Source organism: Rhinatrema bivittatum, chromosome 1 (assembly GCF_901001135.1).
Source record: "Rhinatrema bivittatum chromosome 1, aRhiBiv1.1, whole genome shotgun sequence".
NCBI classification, from domain to species: Eukaryota; Metazoa; Chordata; class Amphibia; order Gymnophiona; family Rhinatrematidae; genus Rhinatrema; species Rhinatrema bivittatum.
Window position 1 is genome coordinate 134,833,921 of NC_042615.1, and position 22,873 is coordinate 134,856,793.

Consider the following 22,873-nt stretch of genomic DNA (forward strand, 5'->3'; position numbering starts at 1 on the left):
ATTCAGAAAGCAAAAAATAAATTGGGCACTTTTTCAGTACATTTGGAATATACTTGGAAAGAAGCAAAATTTGTGTATCTGCTCCCTATGATTTTCATCTTGCTATAAATTTACCAAGCCATAAAAATAGCATGCATTCTGCCTCTGAGAAAGATCAATAAAACTAGTTTTATTGGGAGGCTCCCTTCTGGATTGAAGAACAGTGTGTAACATCAACTTTTTGTAACTCTTGCGGTTGTCTTTTAAGTTTGTTCTGCTTTTAGAAAGAACTAGTCCTGGGAAATTTTCATGGTATTATGATAAATAAACTACAAATTACACTTTGTAACACAAAGTTGGTATGATATTGTTAGAAATGTGCTTTTTTTTTAGTGGCAGAAGATTTTTATAAATGGGAATCCATCTTATTTTACCTTGTTATATCTTCTTTGCTATCTGCCTAAAAAGTAACACTTTTTGAATTGTTTATTCTTTCTGTTTGTTTATTTTGTGGATTGTAGAGTGAAGATTCTGATGAAGATGAACCTTGTGCTATAAGTGGCAAGTGGACCTTCCAAAGAGACAGCAAGAGGTGGTCCAGGCTTGAGGAGTTTGATGCTTTCCCTCTGAATCAGGACTTCACGCCAGAAGCTTCAGAAGACCCTCTCCTGTTGAACGCGGTCAGCCATGAGAGCGTGCTGACGGACCTCAGCGAGCGTCAGGAACTGGCCTCCATTCACAGCGCCAGCAGCCACGGAGCCCACTCGCCCAGTGAGGCTGGCACCACGAGGACTAACTCCGTTATCAGCGTGTGCTCTTCAGGAAACTGCATCCCTCACGATTCCTCCAGTAGCCTTCCCTCACCAAAAGAACCGTCTAGCTTCAACTTTAGCATCAAAGCAAGTGAAAAAAGTACAAAGTCAAAAACAAAGAGCCTGCTGAAGAGAATGGAGGGTCTGAAAATCAAAAGCTCTCACAGTAAAAAGAAAGGGCCTTCTAAACTGGGTCTTCTTATCAGTGGACCCATACTGCAGGAGGGCGTAAATGAGGAGAAGCTAAAGCACCTCAACTGCGTGGAGATTTCTTCCCTCAACGGTAATCACATAAATGTTCCCACAATCCGGAAACGGAGTGTCTCAAACTCCACTCAGACCAGCAGTAGCAGCAGTCAATCTGAGACGAGCAGTGCGGTCAGCACACCCAGCCCCATCACAAGAACACGGAGCCTCAGCGCCTACCAGAAGAGAGTTGGGATGTACTTGGAAGGTTTTGACCCTTTCAACCAGTCAACATTCAGCAATGTTTTGCAGCAGAACTTTAGGAACAGGAGAAACCTAATGGAAGAGGCTGTGTTTTATATCCCCGAGGATCACAAACCTGGCACGTTTCCCAAAGCACTTTCCAATGATAATTTCCCTCCGCACAATAACCCCTCCGTGAACTGGAGAACAGGAAGTTTTCATGGACATGAGCATGACCATCTCCGCCTCCGGAGGGAAAACAGTATTGATAGTGCCAAGGAGACCAATGTTGATGGAAGGCGCAATTCTTGCAGTTCTGAGGGTAGTCGCCTCAGCATTTATGATAATGTGCCAGGCTCACTACTGTATTCTAGTGCCAGTGACTTGGCTGACCTAGAGAATGAAGACATCTTCCCAGAGCTGGATGACATTCTTTACCATGTCAAAGGAATGCAAAGAATAGTGAACCAGTGGTCAGAGAAGTTTTCTGATGAAGGGGATTCTGATTCAGCACTGGACTCTATCTCACCATGTCCTTCTTCCCCAAAGCATGTGCACCTTGATGTTGACAATGATCGTAGGACCCCTAGTGATCTGGACAGCACAGGAAATTCATTGAATGAAACTGAGGAGCCCTCCGGAATCCAGGAAAGAAGAGACTCTGGTGTTGGTGCATCATTAACCCGAACCAATGGGTCAGTTAACATTAACTTAAGGTCCATTTTGTGAGGACATGTGATGCTGAATCATTAGATTGCAGCCAAAATCAAAGATACTGCTCTCATGCAACTGCAAGAAAGCATAAAAAATTCAATACGCAGTTTTCTTTAAAAACTGGTTTTTTGTCATAGTGGCCAGTTTGGGGTATTTTACAAAACACTTTTAAATTAACACAATAAGGGCCCAGTTCACTAAAGACCTTTTCCGTAGCCCCTAAGTGGCAGCAACATTTAGTAACACTATTGTGTACTTGTGATCCTAAAGTATGTATGTATTTTAAAAATAGGTAGGAAAAGTCACACATTCAATGCATTAATATACATGGCTTCAATGCATTTCATGTATTTTTGCTCATAAGCCTACATAAGCACCTATGTTGCAGGGTAGAGAGATGTGTGTTTAATAAAACACACGTATATCGTACAATAAATACTTTTGTAGATCTGCTTGTGGCCATATATGCATGTGTATGCCGCTGCACGCATTTGTTTGAAAGCTGTCCTCTCTGAGAACTAACATTTTAGATGTAAAAATTTCCCTCACCTAATTTTGCAAGTATTCCTGTTTCTTGCCATCCCCAAAGGCACAGGTTGAGGTGGCACAGCTTTCAGAGCTCCCATCGGCCCAGCCTGAGCTCCGCTTCACTGCAGATCAACAGCCAGTCGGTAGCACAGATCAATCTACTGCAGAAATATTCACTCTTGAAGTTAACAGCTTTACTAGAGAAATATACGCCTTCCAATAAGCATGGCTTCAGCTGGTAAGTAGTGCTGTTCACCCTGCATCTTGCCTTGCACAATACACGACATTGGTTCCAAACTGTAGTGCTCCATAGGTGACACAATTTTTATTTGTGGTGTTTTACTATTTTTGAAGCGATGAGAATCCAGATGTTCATGACCTTACCCATCTGTACGTTAGATGGAAGTCCATACCCTATTTAAAAAAAAAAAAAAAAAATTCAATTTGGCAGCCTAGATCTCAAGGGAAGAGCCATGTGTTGAAAGATTTTATTTTTTTTTTTTTTTTTTTTTTTTTTTTTTTTAAGGAAAAGTGGTCTAGGTTTCTTCCATTTAGGATTCCTCTTGCACTGTAGGTGGCTAGTTCTCTGGTTAATTAAGTGATCTCTATTTCTAGAGTGGCTGCTATTGGGAAGCAGGGAAAGTATGGGTGCCCAGACCACAAAACATTCTTGTGAAACTGTAACTAGTGCACGGAGTCTGGTTTTACGCAGTTCATGTGAGGGTTTTCTTTCTGTTCATTGTTCCCAAATGTGCACAGCTCCTTCTGCTTTCCAAGGATGTGTTAGCTGCGCCTTTGACGGTGGTTTCAAAATGCACACTCAGGCCGATGCAATATTGGTGCACGTTAAACGGGCACTCGGATCATGAGCACCCGCTCTCAACGCGCGCCGACCCATCTCTCCCGGGCACCCGATTTTATATTGAAATTAGGTGCTGAAGTAAAAAGGAGGCGCTAGGGAAAATTGAGTCCCTAGCGCCTCCTCAGTATCGGGCCACCCAGGAAAAGTGGTTCTCAGCGGGTTAGGAAACAGACGCTTAATACCAGCGTCTGTTTTCTCCCGCTACAGTCACAATATACAACCGCAATATACACGGCCTGGACCCTGTATATTGTGGGTGTATTTTGGGCATATAGAAACACTTTTTTTTTTTTTTTTTTTTTTTAAATGATTCCACTTTCTGTGTTCCCTCCTACTTAGTATTGTGATACTAGTAGGAGGGATCACAGAAAGCAGGAATTTTGGGTTTTTACAATGCGCCTCTGGGCATGGCAGACCTTTACACCAGCCCTAGGCTGGCATAAAATTTGCCGCATACCAAGGGCACAATGACTGCGTGGGAATTTTTTTGCATCGCAGGGATCAGCTAACAGCCTCATTTACATGTACTTTACATGTGATGAGCGCTATTGGCTATGCGTGGTTTGGACACCCTAACCCCCACTTTTGCATCGGGGGGTTATGGATGTGCCTCCAATCATGTGTTGAGCCATGCACTGGCCTGTTTGTATATTACCAGCCTCGCTTTACAGCTGCTCGGGGTCTTTAATGTACATCATCATTGGATTGGAGGTCTGTGAGTGTATAACGCCAATGTTTCTCCTGCTTGCTGCCTTCCGTCACATTGGTGTAATGGATCATCATCACATCCAGCTAGGCTGGCAACTGATTAGTCAAAGATGCCAAATGTGATTCTTCAGCCAGCCCAGCCACACAACTCTTAGCCGCTCTTTCACACCAGCATCAAAGTGCCTCCATCTCAAAGGCTGTTATTATGTGAGCCCTGTGCTGAACACAGAACATGTCTGTTCTATGTGACAGAGAGAAGTGTTGACCACTTACTCGGCATGCTTCAGATTCCCAGTGGGAATCGCAATGTTTCTTTTCACATTCCTCTGGTGGGTTTTTGACAAAGCTCATATTATCCATGCCTCCACTCTGAGCCTTAATATTCAAAAGTGAATAATCAGAGATAAACAGCTTTTGCCTCCTTTTTTCTTTTTATATTTTGAAGCGGAGCATCCACACGCAGTATTTCAGTACTTGAAAAGATCATCCTAGTTTCCCACACCTGTTTTCTATTTTTAGGACTGCTCCGTTCACTTGGTAAACAGGAGTTCATCAAGCTTGCAACAAATGGGTCAGATCTGTTTGTGGTACGCGTGAATCCTGAAATAATTCCTTTCATTTTATTTTTCCCATTTTATTTACTTTATTTTTTTTTTTTTTTAAATTTCTCCTACCGATCAAACCCAAGCTAGGAAGTCAGATGCTAAATTGCTTGTCTTGTCTTCCCAGCAAAGCTTTCAGCTGCCAATCTCTTAATGTATTACATGGGTTTCCCCGCTGTGACACATACTGCTGGCTGGTAGGCCCAGCTTTATTTAGGGTCTTTGTAAAGCCGAGGTTGACACACAAAACCCTCATTGTTCACATGACTGTCGTTCTTAGGGGGGTGGGGGAGAGGGCACTAAAGAATTCACATCATTAAGGGTCATCGACAACAGGATTTAGTTTGACTTTGCTGCAATCCAGCATGACCTCCATTGTTCTGGTCGGTGATTTTGTCCTCCTGCTGGTAAATTAGCTTCATATGTTGAGTTTGTAGCCAGCACAGACTCAGCCACCTCCTTTTTTTAATAATTAAACTCTTAGAGGGGACAAATAAGTATTTACCTTCTGTTTTTATGGCAACCAATTGTTTATAAAGGCTTCTAGAGAATGTAAAAAAAAAACCAAACCTTGGCTTTCGTAAACATGATTTTTTAGTTTTGGTAATCCAGTTCTTCGTGCGATACATTTCACTTCTGCGTTTCATGAGCAGTAAGGAAAGAAATGTAAAATATCTCATCTTCATCTTTTTTTTTTTTTTTTGTGGGGGATGGGATATTTGTTTTGTTTCAACAGGGCTGTGCCAAAGTTTATGAAAAGGATAAAGGTCCCCGATTATAAAGACCGGAGTGTGTTTGGCGTTCCTCTGCCAGTTAATGTGCGGCGCACAGGACAGCCTCTCCCTCAGAGCATTCAGCAGGCCATGCGCTACCTCCGCAGCCACTGCCTAGATCAGGTCCGTTTTTTACCTTCCAGCAAATCAATCGCACTTTCTCATCGCAACATTTTGTGTGGTGTTTGCCTGTTGATCTGTTTTACGTCTTCCTCCTCCCTCTTGGGTTTTGCAGGTTGGGCTGTTCAGAAAGTCTGGCGTCAAGTCTAGAATCCAGGCCCTGCGGCAGATGAATGAGAGCTGCTTGGATGGCGTGAGTTACGAGGGGCAGTCGGCGTACGACGTGGCAGACATGTTGAAGCAATATTTCAGAGATCTACCAGAGCCACTCATGACCTACAAACTCTCCGAGACTTTCCTTCAGATCTACCAGTGTGAGTTCCAGGCTCTGACAGTCGGGTCAAGCTCCGATCTCCCAGGAATGTGTATGCACAAACACACCTTTTGTGAGGTTTCTCTGTTCATGTGCATTCTTTCAATTCATGGGGGAAAAAAAATGATTTTCAATGTGTAGAGCTCCTCGTTCTCCAAACAAGGGCCTGGCACACTGAACTCTAAAACTGGAGCCCTCCCTAGAAACCCGCTCACCTCGGTTGAAGCAGTGCTGCAATTTCTAATACCTGAAATATTTAGCTCGGGCGGAGGTTGTCATAAACTTAGGAGTAGGATGGAATTTGACTGCATGGTTGACTTGCTGCCACTTTTAACACGTTCCTGTCGCTGTCATTTGGGACCAGAGAGTGTTGTCCCTAACTGCAGCCATTCACGGTATCTTTTCTGGTTTGAGTGTCAAAAGCTGAGGCTTCCTAAGACCACCTTGAGTTCGAGGCTGTAGAAGCAGGTCTCTGTGCTGGACTTCTGCTTTTCCTGCCTATTTCTGCATTCATAAATGTACATAAGAACCTAAAAGTTGTTGATTTATTTGAGAATTAATTCACTTCAAAAGAGTTTGTTTCCTTCAGCCTCCTTCTTATTCCGGATCAGGATCGTTTGGTGTGGTCTCATAATTTCAGCTACTGTTTTGAATAGAATCTCCTAAAGAATCTTTTGTGGTAATTGTAAAGTTCATAAGGAATTGACTGAATCATCACGAGGGCAAGGTTGTTAGAGAAAAAAATCAGGCAATCTTACCTAATGCTTAAAGTAGAGAACTGAGAAACCTGCTTCCTCTCTGCACCATCTACTGAAATCTGTCCAAGTCACTTAACCTTCCTGGAAACAAACTCAGATTGCAAGTTTGTTGGAGCCTTGTTAGGGGTGGGTGGGAGGAATTCATACTGGTAATAGTTTCTTTGTGGTAAAGACTGAATTATTTTGAATCCCTAGAGTAGCTCAAGTGGGATTGGAGCAGCAGCCTACAAAGCAGGGAAGCCAAGGTTCAAATCCTACAGCTGCTCCTTGTGACTTCTGGGCAAGTCACTTTGCCCTCCATTGCCTCAGGTACAAACTTAGCCCTCTGGGGATAGGAAAATACCTACAAGTACCTGAATGTAACCTACTTTAAAGTGCCAAAAAGCAGAATATAAATAAGGATACAAAAGAATTAACCAAGGTCTGTTTAAAGTAGGTAAGATTTATTCTGGAATTTCACGAGAGTTGCTACTATAAGGTTATTTACTTTTGTAACATAAAGTTAACAAAAAAACAAAGGCTTGCAGGTTTTAAGTGTGCGGTGTCGAGTGACATAGGAGAGTAACCTCCCTGTCTCTGTGGTCTTCTCTGATGGTTGCACTTCTGCCACTGTGCTGTAGGGGTTCACAGTGATGGGCGTATTGACCCTTCCGTGGTTCTATTACTATATTTATTTATTTGTATTCAGCTGATCTGCACTTCTCAGCAGATTACCCCATTACAGGTATAATCAACGAAACGTCAGCATAGACAATACATCAATACATCCTCATAATTTGGTGGCAGGCTTATCTTCTGGTGTCTACATACTTTGTGGTATAGTCAGCACCGTACTTCTCCCAGGCACCCCCTACCCAACTCTCTGCTGGCTTTGAGGGCAGATGCTGAGCCCCTTTTGGCAGGCTGCCTGAAGGCCAAAGCCAAGGGAAAGTGAAAAACTTGCAAATCTGAATAGAACCTGTGGTTAGTCGCTTACTTTGCAGTTACGGCAGAATGACGACGCTTTCCATGTGGCGCACTCTGCCTTCTTATGTTGTAATTTAACGTTCAAAAGCTGCAAGATTTCGACTTCAGGCAACCGTTAGTCTGTAGTCATTGGCACTTTTGTATGAGGAGCAGAGCTGGTCTGGGTTATGTCATGATTTTTTTTTTTTCCATCTTTTCAGTTTTTAAGAAAACACAAGTCAAATTTTCCCAACCCAAAAGTGTTTGTTTTGCTCTGTAACTATGGAGCTGTTTTAATCAGTTTGTCATATGGCGCTACATTTAATGACAGAGTTTTTCCAACATGGACCTTTTTTGGAAGATTTTCTTCAAGAAATACACTTGGCAGGGAAAAAGGGAGTGGGAAAATACATATTTTATTAAACTGATTTCCAGTTTTCTTGATTTCTAAAATTTTCCTTCATTGAAAATTTAAAACTTTTCCTCCATGAATTTCAAGGTGCACTATGTGCAATTTAATTTGACAGAGCGTTAGGAATTGTGATTCATGTTCATATTTTCAGAATTTTTGTGGTCAACTCCTTTTTAAGGAGATGAGCAGAAATGCCTTGCATTTTATGACCGAGAGCTGTTATGAATTCTTGAGCAGGTTATTGTAGACCAAGTTACAATAATACTGGTGACACTGATGCAGTAGAGTTCACTATTGCATGGGGAATGGTACACAAACCTTTTGAGGTTTTACTTGCAGCTCAAAGCATGACATTTGATCTTGTGGGGAACACCTAGTATAATGTTAGTGAATTGTTGAGCTGGTCTGTATTACAGATGTGCCAAAGGATCAACGTCTGCAGGCCATCAAAGCTGCTATTATGCTTCTGCCCGATGACAACCGGGAAGTTCTACAGACCCTTCTTTATTTCCTGAGTGACGTTGCTGCTGCAGTGGAGGAAAACCAGATGACGCCAACAAACCTGGCTGTATGTTTAGCACCATCCCTCTTCCACCTGAACACCCTTAAGAGGGAGAACTCTTCTCCTAGGTACTTAATATCTCCAACACTAATTTCAGATGATGATGCTTTATGTAGTAATTGCTAGTGAGAGGAACTGGGATTTGTTGATGCGGAGTAGCTAGGCTAAATTAATTATCAATCTCCTTGCTGAATAAATGATAGTATCCAGCTCCATTTACTTTATCCCTCCGTGTGGCAGGAACAAACGCTAATTTGGCCACCTGTTTATCAGTAGGTGATCATAATTTAAAAGGTATTGTTGCTGTTCTGCCCAGGTTCACTGTGTGTTATGTTAATTACGTACTCTGCAGTTTCATACTGTGACTCTTCTTGGAACAATCACAAAGTTCAGCAGCCTCTGACTTTTTAAGAGATGCAAGCTGAAATGCTTGTGTCCAGAAAAATCAGCAATAATTCTTCATTTTTGTATTAGAAATCTAGTGGTGGTTCAACATGGTATGAATGGACCTAAAATACATTAAAAATTGACTATTTTATAATTTAATTCCTCTGTCCCTTTGGAGCAAGTTGCTCGGCCATTACGCTCTTGGGGGCGGATTTTAAGAGCCCTGCTCGCGTAAATCCGCCCGGATTTACGCGAGCAGGGCTTGCGCGTCGGTGCGCCTATTTTACATAGGCCTGCCGGCGCGCGCAGAGCCCCGGGACTCGCGTAAGTCCCGGGGTTTTCCGAGGGGGGCGTGTCGGGGGCGGGGCCGAGCGGCGCGGCATTTCGGGGGCGGGCCCTGGGGCGTGGCTGCGCCCTCCGGAACCGCCCCCGGGTTGCGTCTAGGCGCACCAGCAGCCCGCTGGCGCGCGGGGATTTACTTCTCCCTCTGGGAGGCGTAAATCCCCCAACAAAGGTAGGGGGGGGTTAGACAGGGCCGGGGGGGTGGGTTAGGTAGAGAAAGGGAGGGGAAGGTGAGGGGAGGGCGTTAGCGAATTCCCTCCGAGGCCGCTCCGATTTCGGAGCGGCCTCGGAGGGAATGGAGGTAGGCTGCGCGGCTCGGCGCGCGCCGGCTACACGAAATCGGTAGCCTTGCGCGCGCCGATCCAGGATTTTAGCAGATACGCGCCTGATGCGCCTACAAAAGTACGCGAGGGCGCCCTTTTTGAAAATCTACCCCTTGGAGAAGTATGATGTTTGTACAAGCACCAACTTTGCTGGTATCTTTATATAAATAACACTTAAGGTGACTATCTTGCTCCAAGAACAGAAGAATCTGTCCTGTATTCATGTACTACTTTTTTTTTTTTTTTTTTTAAAGTTTCCCATGTCCAAGAAAATCCCAGATATAGAATAGTGGAATGGGAGAGTATAGAAGTTGAAGGGAGAGAGACCTGTCACCTGCTTGGTCTGACTCCCTCTTCTTCCTCTGGCAAGATTTGCTGACTTCTTGTTCTGATGTGGGGGGGGAAGGGTGCAAATTCAGTGACTTGTGTTTCCGGTGTTGGGGGCCTGAGGCCTTCATGTCTCAAATCTTGGTATATTTGGGATCACTTGTAGAAATGTGTAGATTAAGTTGTGTTTTAGGAAGTTAAATTTAAAAGCCATGCATATAGTCTAAGGGTAAGACTGCTGAGCGGCTCAGTGCCAGTGTTCTCTCTCTCCTCTGTAATTCAGGAGAAGCTATTCTAAGCACCAGGCCGCAAGCAAAGATTTTTCTCCTGCCACATTGAAGTTGGTTGTAGTTATTTCCCTATGTGCATATGTGTGTTTAAGAAGTTTTGAGGTTTTTTAAATTGTAATTTTAGTGATGTTAACATCTCAAACGCTGTCTTATGCCATGTTCCTATTATCTGTCTTTTTTTTTTTTTGGGAACTTATTTTTTCCATGTAGAGTGATGCAAAGAAAACACAGTTTGGGCAAACCAGATCAGAAAGATTTGAATGAAAATCTGGCTGCCACACAGGGTCTGGCCCACATGATAGCTGAATGCAAGAAGCTCTTCCAGGTGGGACATCACCCAGTGAAATGGTTTCTCTTGTTCTGGAGTTTTATTGTTTTGTAGACATTGATCCTTTCGTGTTTATCAAAAAGGAACTATTCTACATTGTTAAAAAGTCTTGCAATGAAATGGCCTCATGCAGCATAAATGTGGGAATACTTTAAGTCTGCTTACAGCTTTCATTCCATGTCCAGCAATTGTAAAGTAATGCAAATATCTGCATTTTTAGCTTGATGTCGTCCTCCATTTTTACTTTCTATTATTATTGCAGCTTACACAAATGTCTTAATTTTCACAAAGTGCTTATAATTAAATTTGTAACCACTTTTGACCCAAGGCTTAAAAACTACCTTGGCTTGCAGCCTTAGTTTGATCTTTTGTTATCCCCTATGCCTTCTGTGTCTAATTAATGGATGCTCTTTGGCACCTTTCTAGATTTTAATTCCTTTTATTCTAAGTGGCCTTAGCTGAGGAGTGACGCTAATACATTGCACACTCATACTACTGTTTGTCATGGTAACCGCAATATTCTGCAACAAACTGGAAAACAATGAAAAAAATAAAACCACCTTATTTTCATTGAGGGACTAATCTCCCAATACGATAACCCCTTGCTAGCATAGCAGGAGCTCTGTAATAAATCTTTCATTAATATCTTAGCTGTGAGTGTGTGAGATTTTGCTTTGTACTCTTAGCTCTAAGATATTCTCTTAAGTAATTTACATGCTAGAGCTTGTTCATTGCCTTTTTCCTGATACACTAAGGATCTTTGATTCTGGTATTTTCCCATGCAAGATGCCTTGAGACGAGTTTAGCATTAAGTGTGTTGGGGTTTGTTTTTTTTTTTTGCTCATCCATCTGTTCCCACCACATTTTCCAGATTCCTGAAGAAGTGAGCAAATGTCGGAATTCTTACATGGAGCAAGACCTGAGACCAGTTAGTTTGGAAGAGCTTGGACGTAGGAACAGTGATGAGCCTTCAAACTATAATGCTTACCTTCAACAGTGCATTGACAGCCTGCTTAAAGAGGCCAAAGACAAGTTTAGAGGCTGGCTCAGCTATTCCACGTCAGAGCCAGCAGAACTAGCCTACAAGAAGGTAAAGACTAACATTTTTTCCATTTTGGACAGTTTATTCTTTCTCACTCGACTTTGTGTATTTAGAATGTAACTTTGATTTCCAGTCTTTGCCATATGTATAGGAGAAAGATTTATGACTGGGGGTTATCGTGTGTACTGCTGATCTTTGAAAAGGTAAAATGTCCCCAGAAAGTTCTCTGGTCATCTGGGGATCTCTGTCATTTTAGAGAGTGACAGTGGAGTCTCATCCCAAAACCCATAGGTTGAAAACCACAAAACGGGATAAAAATTGATGGAAGGTAAACTTCCTGATGCAATCCTCAGTATTCTGCTTGGTATGAAAGGGAAAAGAATCAAAATTTGAAAGTTAACTGGAAAGCAAAATCAAGAAACACTGCATTTTGGGTCCTATAAAGTTCTTCATGAATTAGGACAGTGACTTGAAATGAGCTCACATAGCAATGCTCTTTCCCCTACAGACCCTAAATATGCCATCAAGGGTTGGTAGCACCTCAGCTCAGCCCTTACTTGCTGAGAAAGTTTGCAATGAGTGCACACAATTGGGGCAAATCCTCTTGCATGGAGCCTCATACTGATGAAACTAGCAAACATCCAGAGTGAAAATGCCCAGCATACCAAGGTATCTGTTTTTGCAGATTTTTCCTTGGTGGACAAAGTTTGGGGAAGCTATGTGCACACTTCACTCCCTCTCTGCTGAGTCTCTCTGAGTTGCTTTGCCTTCAGTTGAACTCCTATTTACAGTTATGGTGATCCTGCTGCTGGTGCTTGAGGTACTCTAGCTAGCAGCATCTAATATAGACCCAAAATAAGCTTCCTAATCTTTCTAAGGAATCATCTTGTTTCTCCTGACTTTTTCACTCTTTATATGTTATCCACCATGAAAAGATTGGTAATATGGTGGACTATAAGTTCTGTATACAAATAAATTAGCTGTTAAATTAAAGTTGCAAGCCATTGAAATCCCATGATGAGCAGGATTTCAGCTGAACACAGAGCAGAGTGCAAGATCTCGATTGCATGCATCCAAAATGTTAGTTCGGGTTTTTTTTGTTTTTTTTGTGATAATGTCACTTCCTAGCATGTAGCTAGATGGACTCAGGACCAATGGGTTATGCTCCCTGCCAGCAGATGGAGACGGGAGTCAGATTTCAAAGCTGACATCACCCTAGTTACACCCCTGCAGTGACCTCAGCCTTTCAGTATTTCGCCATCTCCAGCAGATGGTAGACATATGGGGATTGCTGTACTTTTTGGAAGGAAAAATTCTGCATTTAAATTGGAGAAAAAATTGAGCCCCACTCTCCTGCGGTGATACCTAAAGGTCCTCCCCCAGTTGAGAATTCCTGAGATGATTTCCAAGATCCCTCAGAGGTACACCTTTATCCGGTAGCTGGTTACCAATGTGAACTTTGCTGCTTAAGCAACTGAAAAGCAGTGGGTGCAAGAAGCCGAGCACAGCAGTGATGGCCAAAGCCCTCTCCCCCCGCAGCCGGAGACCATCTCTGTACTCAGCCGGTAAGCGCTGAGCCCAGGTAAGGAAAAAAAAATATATACCTGCTGATTCAGAGACATTTGGAGGGATTTTGGTAAGACTTCCTCCGATCTTCTAGCTTGGCCCGCGGTACTGACACCATTCCTGATCCAGTTGGGGTAAGGGAAAGTGGGCTTCCGAGCGGGTTGAGCGCCCCCCCATGGGCTAATGGCTGTACAATCAGTTCTTAACCTCACTGGACCTATCCGAGGCCTACCTACATATTCCAAGCCTTCAAGAACACCAGCATTTCCTACGCTTTGTGGTACTGAGTCACCATTATCCGTTCTGGGCACTGCCCTTTGGCCTAGCCCCACCGCCCCAGAACATTTTCCAAGATTATGGTGGTCGTAGCGGCAGCACTGAAAAAGAGGGAATCCTGGTGCACTTGTACTTGGATGACTGGTTGATCCGGGCCAAGTGGCCAATAGTGGAAAGTGTTCTAAACATCAAAATCATAGAACATATAGAAAGACATGGTTTAATGGAACAAAGTCAGCATGGCTTTACCCAAGGCAAGTCTTGCCTCACAAATCTGCTTCACTTTTTTGAAGGAGTTAATAAACATGTGGATAAAGGTGAACCGGTAGATATAGTATACTTGGATTTTCAGAAGGCGTTTGACAAAGTTCCTCATGAGAGGCTTCTTAGAAAAGTAAAAAGTCATGGGATAGGTGGCGATGTCCTTTCGTGGATTGCAAACTGGCTAAAAGACAGGAAACAGAGAGTAGGATTAAATGGGCAATTTTCTCAGTGGAAGGGAGTAGACAGTGGAGTGCCTCAGGGATCTGTATTGGGACCCTTACTTTTCAATATATTTATAAATGATCTGGAAAGAAATACGCCGAGTGAGATAATCAAATTTGCAGATGACACAAAATTGTTCAGAGTAGTTAAATCACAAGCAGATTGTGATAAATTGCAGGAAGACCTTGTGAGGCTGGAAATTTGGGCATCCAAATGGCAGATGAAATTTAATGTGGATAAGTGCAAGGTAATGCATATAGGGAAAAATAACCCATGCTATAATTACACAATGTTAGGTTCCATATTAGGTGCTACAACCCAAGAAAGAGATCTAGGTGTCATAGTGAATAACACATTGAAATCGTCAGTTCAGTGTGCTGCGGCAGTCAAAAAAGCAAACAGAATGTTGGGAATTATTAGAAAGGGAATGGTGAATAAAACGGAAAATGTCATAATGCCTCTGTATCGCTCCATGGTGAGACCGCACCTTGAATACTGTGTACAGTTCTGGTCGCCGCATCTCAAAAAAGATATAATTGCGATGGAGAAGGTACAGAGAAGGGCTACCAAAATGATAAGGGGAATGGAACAGCTTCCCTACGAGGAAAGACTAAAGAGGTTAGGACTTTTCAGCTTGGAGAAGAGACGACTGAGGGGGGATATGATAGAGGTGTTTAAAATCATGAGAGGTCTAGAACGGGGAGATGTGAATCGGTTATTTACTCTTTCGGATAGTAGAAAGACTAGGGGGCACTCCATGAAGTTAGCATGGGGCACATTTAAAACTAATCGGAGAAAGTTCTTTTTTACTCAGCGCACAATTAAACTCTGGAATTTGTTACCAGGGGATGTGGTCAGTGCAGTTAGTATAGCTGTGTTTAAAAAAGGATTGGATAAGTTCTTGGAGGAGAAGTCCATTACCTGCTATTAAGTTCACTTAGAGAATAGCCACTGCCATTAGCAATGGTTACATGGAATAGACTTAGTTTTTGGGTACTTGCCAGGTTCCTATGACCTGGATTAGCCACTGTTGGAAACAGGATGCTGGGCTTGATGGACCCTTGGTCTGACCCAGTATGGCATTTTCTTATGTTCTTATAAGTCCATGGAAGTGACCTCCTTGCTTCAGGAACTAAGTTGGGTCATAAACCTGGACAAAAGCAGTCTCAAGCCCTCCCAGTCCATGGAATATCTGGGAGTCCAGTTCGACACCAAGCAGGGTGAGGTCTTCCTTCCGACCATGTGGATAAGGAAGTTGATGTCCCAAGTGCATCAGCTGATGAGCATAATATGCTCAATGGTGTGGAGCTATCGCCAAGTTTTCAGTTTGATGGTGGCAACCCTGGAGGGTAGTGCTGTCGGCACTTCAACGCTCACTGCTGTCACGTTGGAACCTGCAGTCTCTACTATTCGATTCGCCTCCACTTACCAATGGGGGGGTATGCTCTTGGCTCAGTTGTCCTCTCCGAACTGGCTGGTCCTCACAACAGATGTGAGCCTCCAGGGCTGGGTAGCTCACTGTCAGGAACTGATGGCCCAGGAACAGACTGAGGAAGAGGTGCTCTGGAACATCAGCCACCTGGAAGCCCAGACAGTAAGTTTGGTGTGTCTACAATTCAGCCACAGACTCCAAGGTCAAGCGTTCTGTGTAATGTTGAATAATACAATGACAAGTCTACATCAACCGCCAGGATGGAACCAAGAGCCAGCAAGTGTTACAGGAGATGGATCTTCTTATGGAATACATCTACAGATGATCTCAGCCTCCCACATCACAGGAAAAGATAATGTCAGAGCAGACTTTCTAAGGAGGGAGAGTCTGGATCCAGGAGAGTGAGAATGGTTGGCCAAAGCCTTTCAGCTGATAGTAGATCGTTGGGGTATCCTGTCCATCAACCTGCTGGCCGTATCTCACAATGCGAAGGTTCCCCAATCCTTCAGTCGCAGAAGAGATCAGTGGTCCCTGGGGATAGACTGTCTCGTTCAGACCTGGCCAGAAGAAAAGTTGCTATACACCTTCCCTCCATGTCCCCTGCTGGGCAAAGTCATTCAAAGAATCGAGCACCACAGGGGATTAGTCCTACTAGTAGCTCCAAATTGGCCCAGGTGTCTAATATGTGGACATGTGGAGACAAACCCCCCCCCCCCCCCCCTCGTGCCTCCCACTGCACAGGGACCTGCTACAGCAGGGACTGGTCCTTCTTGAGGATTTGACTCAATTCTGTGTTACGGTTTGGCCCTTGAGAGGGTTCATTTGATGAAGCAAGGATCTTCTGTGGCAGTAATTGCCATCTTACTCTGTGCTCAGAGGTTCTCTACGTCCTTAGCATATGTGAAGGTCTGGAGAGTATTTGAGGCCTGCTGCAAGGATCTCTGTGTCCCCCTTTGGGTGGTCAAAATCCCACTAATTCTGGAATTTTTGCAGGATGGTTTGATTAAAGGTTTGACCCTTAAGTCCTTGAAGGTGCAGGAAGTGTCTCTCTCCTGTTTCAGGAGCAAGGTGAACAGAACCCACTTGTCAGCTCATCTGGACGTGGCCCATTTTCTAAAAGGGGCAAAATACCCCCGGCCACCTCTCTGGTGGCTGGTTCCCTTGTGGAATCTTAATCTAGTATTAGAATTTTTGGCTGGGCCCTCCTTTCAGCCGCTGTGCAGTCTTTCCTTGTGTTTATTAACCTTGAAAATGGTGTTCCTGTTGGCTATATGCTTGGCACGTCTCATCTCTGAACTACAAACATTGTCGTGTCTGGATCCATTCCTTCAGATGACTCTAGGAGCATTACAACTTCGTATTGTTCCATCCTTCTTGCCCAAGATGGTCTCTGAGTTTCATTTGAATCAGTCCATTTCGTTGCAATCTCTAGATAAGCACAAGGACGTGGAAGAATACCGCCTCCTCCATCATTTGAATGTTAGTAGACTTTTAGTGCAGTATCTGGAAGTTTCAGACCCGGTCTGAAAGACGGACTGCCTGTCCTTCATAGTGGAAGGAAGTGGGACGAACTAGCTTTGCGGCTACCATAGATCACGGGATTAAGGAGGTGGTCACACGAGCCTATGTGGAGGCAAGAAAGCCATTACCTTCTCAGGTTAAAACTCATTCCACTAGGGCTCAGGCGGTCTCATGGGTGAAAGCTAGACTGCTGCTTCCATCGATATCTGCCAATCAGTGACATGGTCCTCCTTGCACACCTTCTCCAGGTTCTAACACCTGGACATACAGGCACAAGATTATTCAGCCTTTGCAAGGGCGGTGTTAACCGGACTGTGGGCAGCCTCCTGTCCCGATCGGGAGTAGCCTTTGTACATCCCATTGGTCCTGGGTCCATCTGGCTACACGCTAGGAAACGGAGAAATTACTTGCCTGATAATTCCATTTTCCTTAGTGTAGACAGATGGACTCAGCATCCCGCCCACAGCTGCCCAAGAACAGTGTCAAGGATTCGCCCTTGGAGTGGATATTGATTCCAAGAGATTACAGTTAAGCTGTCATCCAATCCCTATATCAGGGCATCTATATTCTTACTGGGGTTCAGTGTTTGGTTGAGTATAGTTATGGTTATCCATTTTTAATCATTTTAAATCAAATGTTTTCAATAGTATGTCCACAGTGGCTTTTGAAGAAAATACTGAAGGGCTGGGGTCACTGCAGGGTTGTATCTAGGGTGATGTCAGCTTTGAAACCTGACTCAGTCTATCATCTGCTAGCAGGGGAGCACATAACCCATTGGTCCTGAGTCCATCTGTCTACACTAAGGAATCAAAATTATCAGGTAAGTAATTTCCCCATATTCAACCCTGTGAAGACTATGCATTTGCCCCTACAAACACATTTGCGCGTCAATCCTATTTTATAAACCTTGGACGTATGCGCTCAAGTATTGGCGCATAAATAAATTGGCATGCGTGAAAAATGGGCGGGATAGGGATATTCCAGGGCAGGGGAAACAAGTTACGTGCATAAGTTGCTATTTCATAACCAACGCAAGCAGCGTGCATATGGCTGTTAACTGCGCATATTTACTTCTGCTGTTTGACAGGTGTAAGTCAGAATAACACTCTTTATAGCCAATTACTGACTAGATGAAGGGTCAGATTAAATGGGGGAGTGCAAGCTGAATAATCGGGGGGGTTTAGATCACCTAGAGACTGGGGAAAACTGGTGGACTAATTGGTTAAACTGGTCATTTCCTGCATGTGTGCATGTTACAAAATGTGATTTGTGTGTGTAAAAGCCTACAAATGCTAAGGAAAATATGCAAATATCATGTCCTCATGCAAGTGCTTAAAATTAGGAGCATGTATGCGAAGAGGCATATTTTATATAATGTGCACGCACTTGGTGTGAGCGATAGTAAATACTAGCACATGTGCACTCACGCACACTCATTTTATAGTTATCCTCTTAATTTTTACTACAGAATCGAAACACCATTTTTCTATATAATTTGTTTGATCATCATATCTCAGCAGCACACATACTGTGACTTATGCTAATTTAAGTGTCAATATATTGTAATCTTTGGTCATATAAATATAAAAGCACTGCACAGTTTTCTTTTTTTGTTTTTTTAATGTTGCAAATAAAATAGTACTTAAGTGAATGTGCATATTCTGCATATAAACTATATATATGTGTGTGTGTGTTTAAACCGATGTGATGTGCAAACGAATGTCTGTATAAAAAAGCTTTAAATAAATAAAGTAAATATGCTGGTCTGGTCAGATGTTGAATGTTCAGACCAGCACTGAAACAACAATGGATACTTTTGTCTCCAGTGATGGAGACTTTTGGAGTCGCTTTTGCTTTAGAGTTTTGTCTAAAACAAGCTATTGTGAAACCAACAGACTTTATTTAAAAAAAAATAAAAAAAAATTGAAATCCTAGTACATGGAATTTCTCATGTCGTGTGATTTTTGTAACAGAGTCTGGAATGCAAACATGTCTGCCCAGGAGCTCTTTTTACTATGCTTCTGCTGCCTTCTGTCTCCAGGTGTGTGAAGGACCCCCTCTGCGACTGTGGAAGTCCACTATTGAAATCCCAGCTGTGCCGGAGGAAGTCTTGAGTCGTTTGCTGAAAGAGCAGCATCTCTGGGATGAAGATCTCATGGATTCCAAAGTGATAGAAACCTTGGACAGCCAGACTGAGATATACCAGTATGTCCAAAACAGCATGGCCCCGCACCCGGCCAGAGACTATGTGGTTCTAAGGTAAACATGGATTTGCTGGCTTTTGTTTATGTAAGAGAAATCATATTTTCCCGTTGTATAATCAAATGTATTTACATCTTCCATGTCTTCTGCTTGCATCACAACCATATTTGATTATACAACGGGAAAATATGGTCTGCAGACTCTGGTATAAAAATGTATCAATAGGGAGCAGTATTATTCTTACTGGTTCTCAGTACAGCATTTACTTGCTGGAGCTACCAAACTTGAAAAATGTACACTACGAGACCTCGTGACCCGATGAGCGGGTAGGCAGCAAGCAGACCACGCTCCTGGCTCCCCCGCCGCATAACCCTCAAACCAGCCTGAAAATCGCAAAAAAACGCATCATGGCGGCCCCAGCAGAATCGAGTCCATCTCAGAAGAAGAGTGACTCGTTTTTTTTAGCAGCAGTGAGCCAGGGATGGCGGCGAAACCATAGAGAAGGGAAACAATGGGTCAGCAGACCAAGGGGAAAAATGGCCGCCAGAACTCTGAGCCCCAGCGTGCAGGCAGACAAGTCAGATCCCATGGGGGTTGTTACTCAGGCTGTAATGCTGTAGCTGGAACCCCAATTTACCGACTTGGCTCAGAGAATCAGCGCAGGTAATGTGAATCATTACAAGAAATTTAAAAATCAAGTAGCAGATGTAGAAACAGAGACCCAGAATTTATTTATTTTATTTATTTATTTCACATTTTTCTATACCGAGCTTCATGGTTGAATACCATATCAGATCGGTTTACATCGAACGAGGGATAGAAACTTGTAACAAAAAAAAAAACAAAAAAAAACGGAACAATAAGTTATAATCAAAAAGAGAGCAAGAAAGTTACATTGAACAAGGACTATAAACTTGGAGGCTTTACAGCTTGGAATTTAATACAAAAACAAGAAGTGCTGGTTAAGGAAGTGACTGCACTTGAATATAAAGTGGAAGACTTGGAGAATAGATCAAGAAGGAATAACTTGAGGTTTTGTGGGGATCCCAGAGGCTGTTCCTGAGAGAGAGCTGGCGAAGGCCCTGGAAACGTGGTTAATACAGGAGCTTGGCTTAACAGAGCTTACAGGCAGCGTGATTATTGAAAGAGCACACAGACAGGGGACAAGGAAATTGGAAGCTACGAAGCCTAGGGTGGTGATAGCGAGATTCCTGAATTTCTGCCACAAAACAGCAATACTCCAGGCTTTTAGGCGCAGTACTCATCTGGCCTATGAAGGCATTAATATAATGACGTTTCAAGATTACGCCGCAGCGCTCTCTGCTAAACATCGGGAATTCTCCCCTATCTGTGCAAAGCTGTTTAAAAGTTAAATTCATGCTACAGTATCCAGCCAAGCTCCGGATGGAGCAAAATGGGACCTGGCGAAGCTTTGACTCTTGTGGAGGCAGTTCAACAATTTATAGCAGGAACCTTGGACTCACGGTGAAAAATATAGAAGCCATATTCTAAATCTTTCCACCCACCATTGGTACATGTTACTGTTTCTCTTACTCTGTTTTTTACATATCTTGTTAAAAAGTGTTGCTTTAGACTACAACAAATCCACAACCCTTGTGCACTGTTTGGTTGAAAAATGTTAAAAATTTCAATAAAGAAAGTTTCAAAAAAAAAAAAAAGTGTTGCTTTAGAAAAGATGGTTCATTTACTGCTACAAGGTCTGGCCCACTCATAGTACTTCCCACAATCTGGCGGGGGAGCCAGTAGGGTTAATCAGGTGGTCTCCTACCTCCGTTATAATGAGGATGTGCACGAATATACGCTGTTGGGTTTGGGGTTAAGGGGAGGGGGTGGGGATGGGGATGGAAAACGGGGTAGCGCTGAGGTTTTTCTACATAAGCGTCACTTTCAATACTGGGGATACATTCATAAATTCCCAAGACAGACGCGGACACAACCGGGTTACACAGTCGACCCAGTGGCGACACCTCTAGGCTGGGAGGGATGTGCCACATGGTTTTCCATATGCGGAACTATTAGCAATTACGTTACCACTCTGCATAAGGACTGGCTGAAAGGCTAAGATGTATATCATGGAATGTAGCAGGTCTTGGATCTCCTGAAAAAAGGCAAAAATACTGCAGTCGTTGTGCTGGCATAAAGCAAAAATCGCATTCTTGCAAGAGACGCATTTAACAGCGGTAGAAAGTCAAAAATTATCCCGGGATTGGGTGGGGACAGTGTTTTACTCCCCTGCACAGAACAGTAAAGAGGGAGTTTCAGTCTTGCTAGGGAAGCACACCGTTTTTGAGGAAGCCCATATAATCTACCTTATAAATGGCCTGTGACCGACGGCCCGCAAATGCGCAGTAGAGACCAGCTCTACCGCGCATGTGCGGGCGAGCACGTCGCTCTGAGGCAGCTTCAGAAAGAAAAAAAAATGGCGGCGGCGGTGGCGACAGCGGTAGCGGGCGACGGCGGTAGCGGGCGGTAGCGAGGGAGGGAGAAGAGAGAGAGAGGGAGGGACGGACTGAGTGGGAGGGAGGGACGGAGAGAGAGAGTGAGGGGGAGGGAGTGGGACTGAGGGAGGGAGTGGGACTGGGAGAGGGGGGACTGAGGGAGGGAGTGGGACTGGGAGAGAGAGGGAGGGAGTGGGACTGAGGGAGAGTGAGTGGGACTGAGTGAGTGAGAGGGAGGGGGGAGGGAGTGACTGAGTGGGAGGGAGGGATTGAGTGAGGGAGTGGGACTGAGGGAGAGGACGGAGGGAGTGGGGACTGAGTGAGAGTGAGTGGGACTGAGTGAGTGAGAGGGAGGGAGAGAGGAGGGAGTGAGTGAGACTGAGTGGGAGGGAGGGACTGAGTGATAGGAGAGGGAGGGTGGGGAGGAGTGGATGAGGGAGGGGGTGGTGAAGAGTGAGGGGAGAGAGAAAGAGGGGGAGGTGAGAGACAGAGGGATGTAGCCCGTTTTAACGGGCTTAACGGCTTGTTTCTGATAATAAGGGCCGTTATGTAATAGTGACGGGGAAACTATTTGGTGTCGAAGTCACCCTCTGTAGTGTCTATGCCCCAAACTCGTATCAGCACTGTCTTTATAAAAACTTAGCACAAACCATTATGTTAAACAAAAAGGGGTTTGTAATCATAGCCGGGGATTTTAACCAAGTGATGGACCCGGGATTAGACCGTTCCAACCCACAGTCACACTTGAGAGCGACAATACATAAGGGAATACCGCATCTTTGCCAAAACCTACAACTGGCAGACCCCTGGAGGATCCTGCATCCTGAACAGAGAGACTATACACACAGCTCGTGCCCATAATTCTGTGTCCAGAATAGACTATATCCTAGTCTCTCCCCACTGTTTTGACAAAATTGGGATAGCGGAGATAGGCCCCGAAGAATGTTCAGACCACGCTATGATATGGATAGATGCACATATAAAAGGCCCTCAACAGGCTCAGCCTAGGTGGTGCTTCCCAGACACTTTTCTGAAGATAACAGCTTTAGAGCCTTTCTCCAGGAAAAATGGGAAAATTACAGGTATCACAATTCACAACATCAGGACAATCCGACCCTGTTTTGGGAGGCCGGTAAAGCCACAATGAGAGGGGAAATAATTTGTGTATGTAGTCAGGCAGAGGAAGTTAGCCAGCAAACAGCTTATAGCTCTAGGGAAAGAAGTCCAAATGGCGAAATGAAGGCTCGTGGCACAGCCCACCAGCCAAGCTAAACAGAACTACTAAGATCTGTTGAACACGTTAAACTGTTATATCCATCGTAGGATGCACAAGATATACTCTACTATTCGCATAAGCTATATAGATTTGGAAATA

The 22,873-nt window shown here is 43.9% G+C and overlaps 1 protein-coding gene across 4 annotated transcripts in view; it reads left to right on the forward strand.

Annotated features, from left to right (window-relative positions):
* The window catches only part of DLC1 (DLC1 Rho GTPase activating protein), a 789,115-nt gene that overhangs the window by 759,785 nt on the left and 6,457 nt on the right, over positions 1-22,873 (forward strand). For all 4 annotated transcript variants that reach the window (XM_029587197.1, XM_029587192.1, XM_029587194.1 and 1 more), the window contains 8 exons: positions 501-1,915; positions 2,524-2,700; positions 5,371-5,530; positions 5,643-5,841; positions 8,372-8,585; positions 10,397-10,511; positions 11,386-11,604; positions 18,879-19,096. In XM_029587197.1, the coding sequence (XP_029443057.1) occupies positions 501-1,915; positions 2,524-2,700; positions 5,371-5,530; positions 5,643-5,841; positions 8,372-8,585; positions 10,397-10,511; positions 11,386-11,604; positions 18,879-19,096 (2,717 nt within the window). The remainder of the gene's footprint in view (positions 1-500; positions 1,916-2,523; positions 2,701-5,370; positions 5,531-5,642; positions 5,842-8,371; positions 8,586-10,396; positions 10,512-11,385; positions 11,605-18,878; positions 19,097-22,873) is intronic.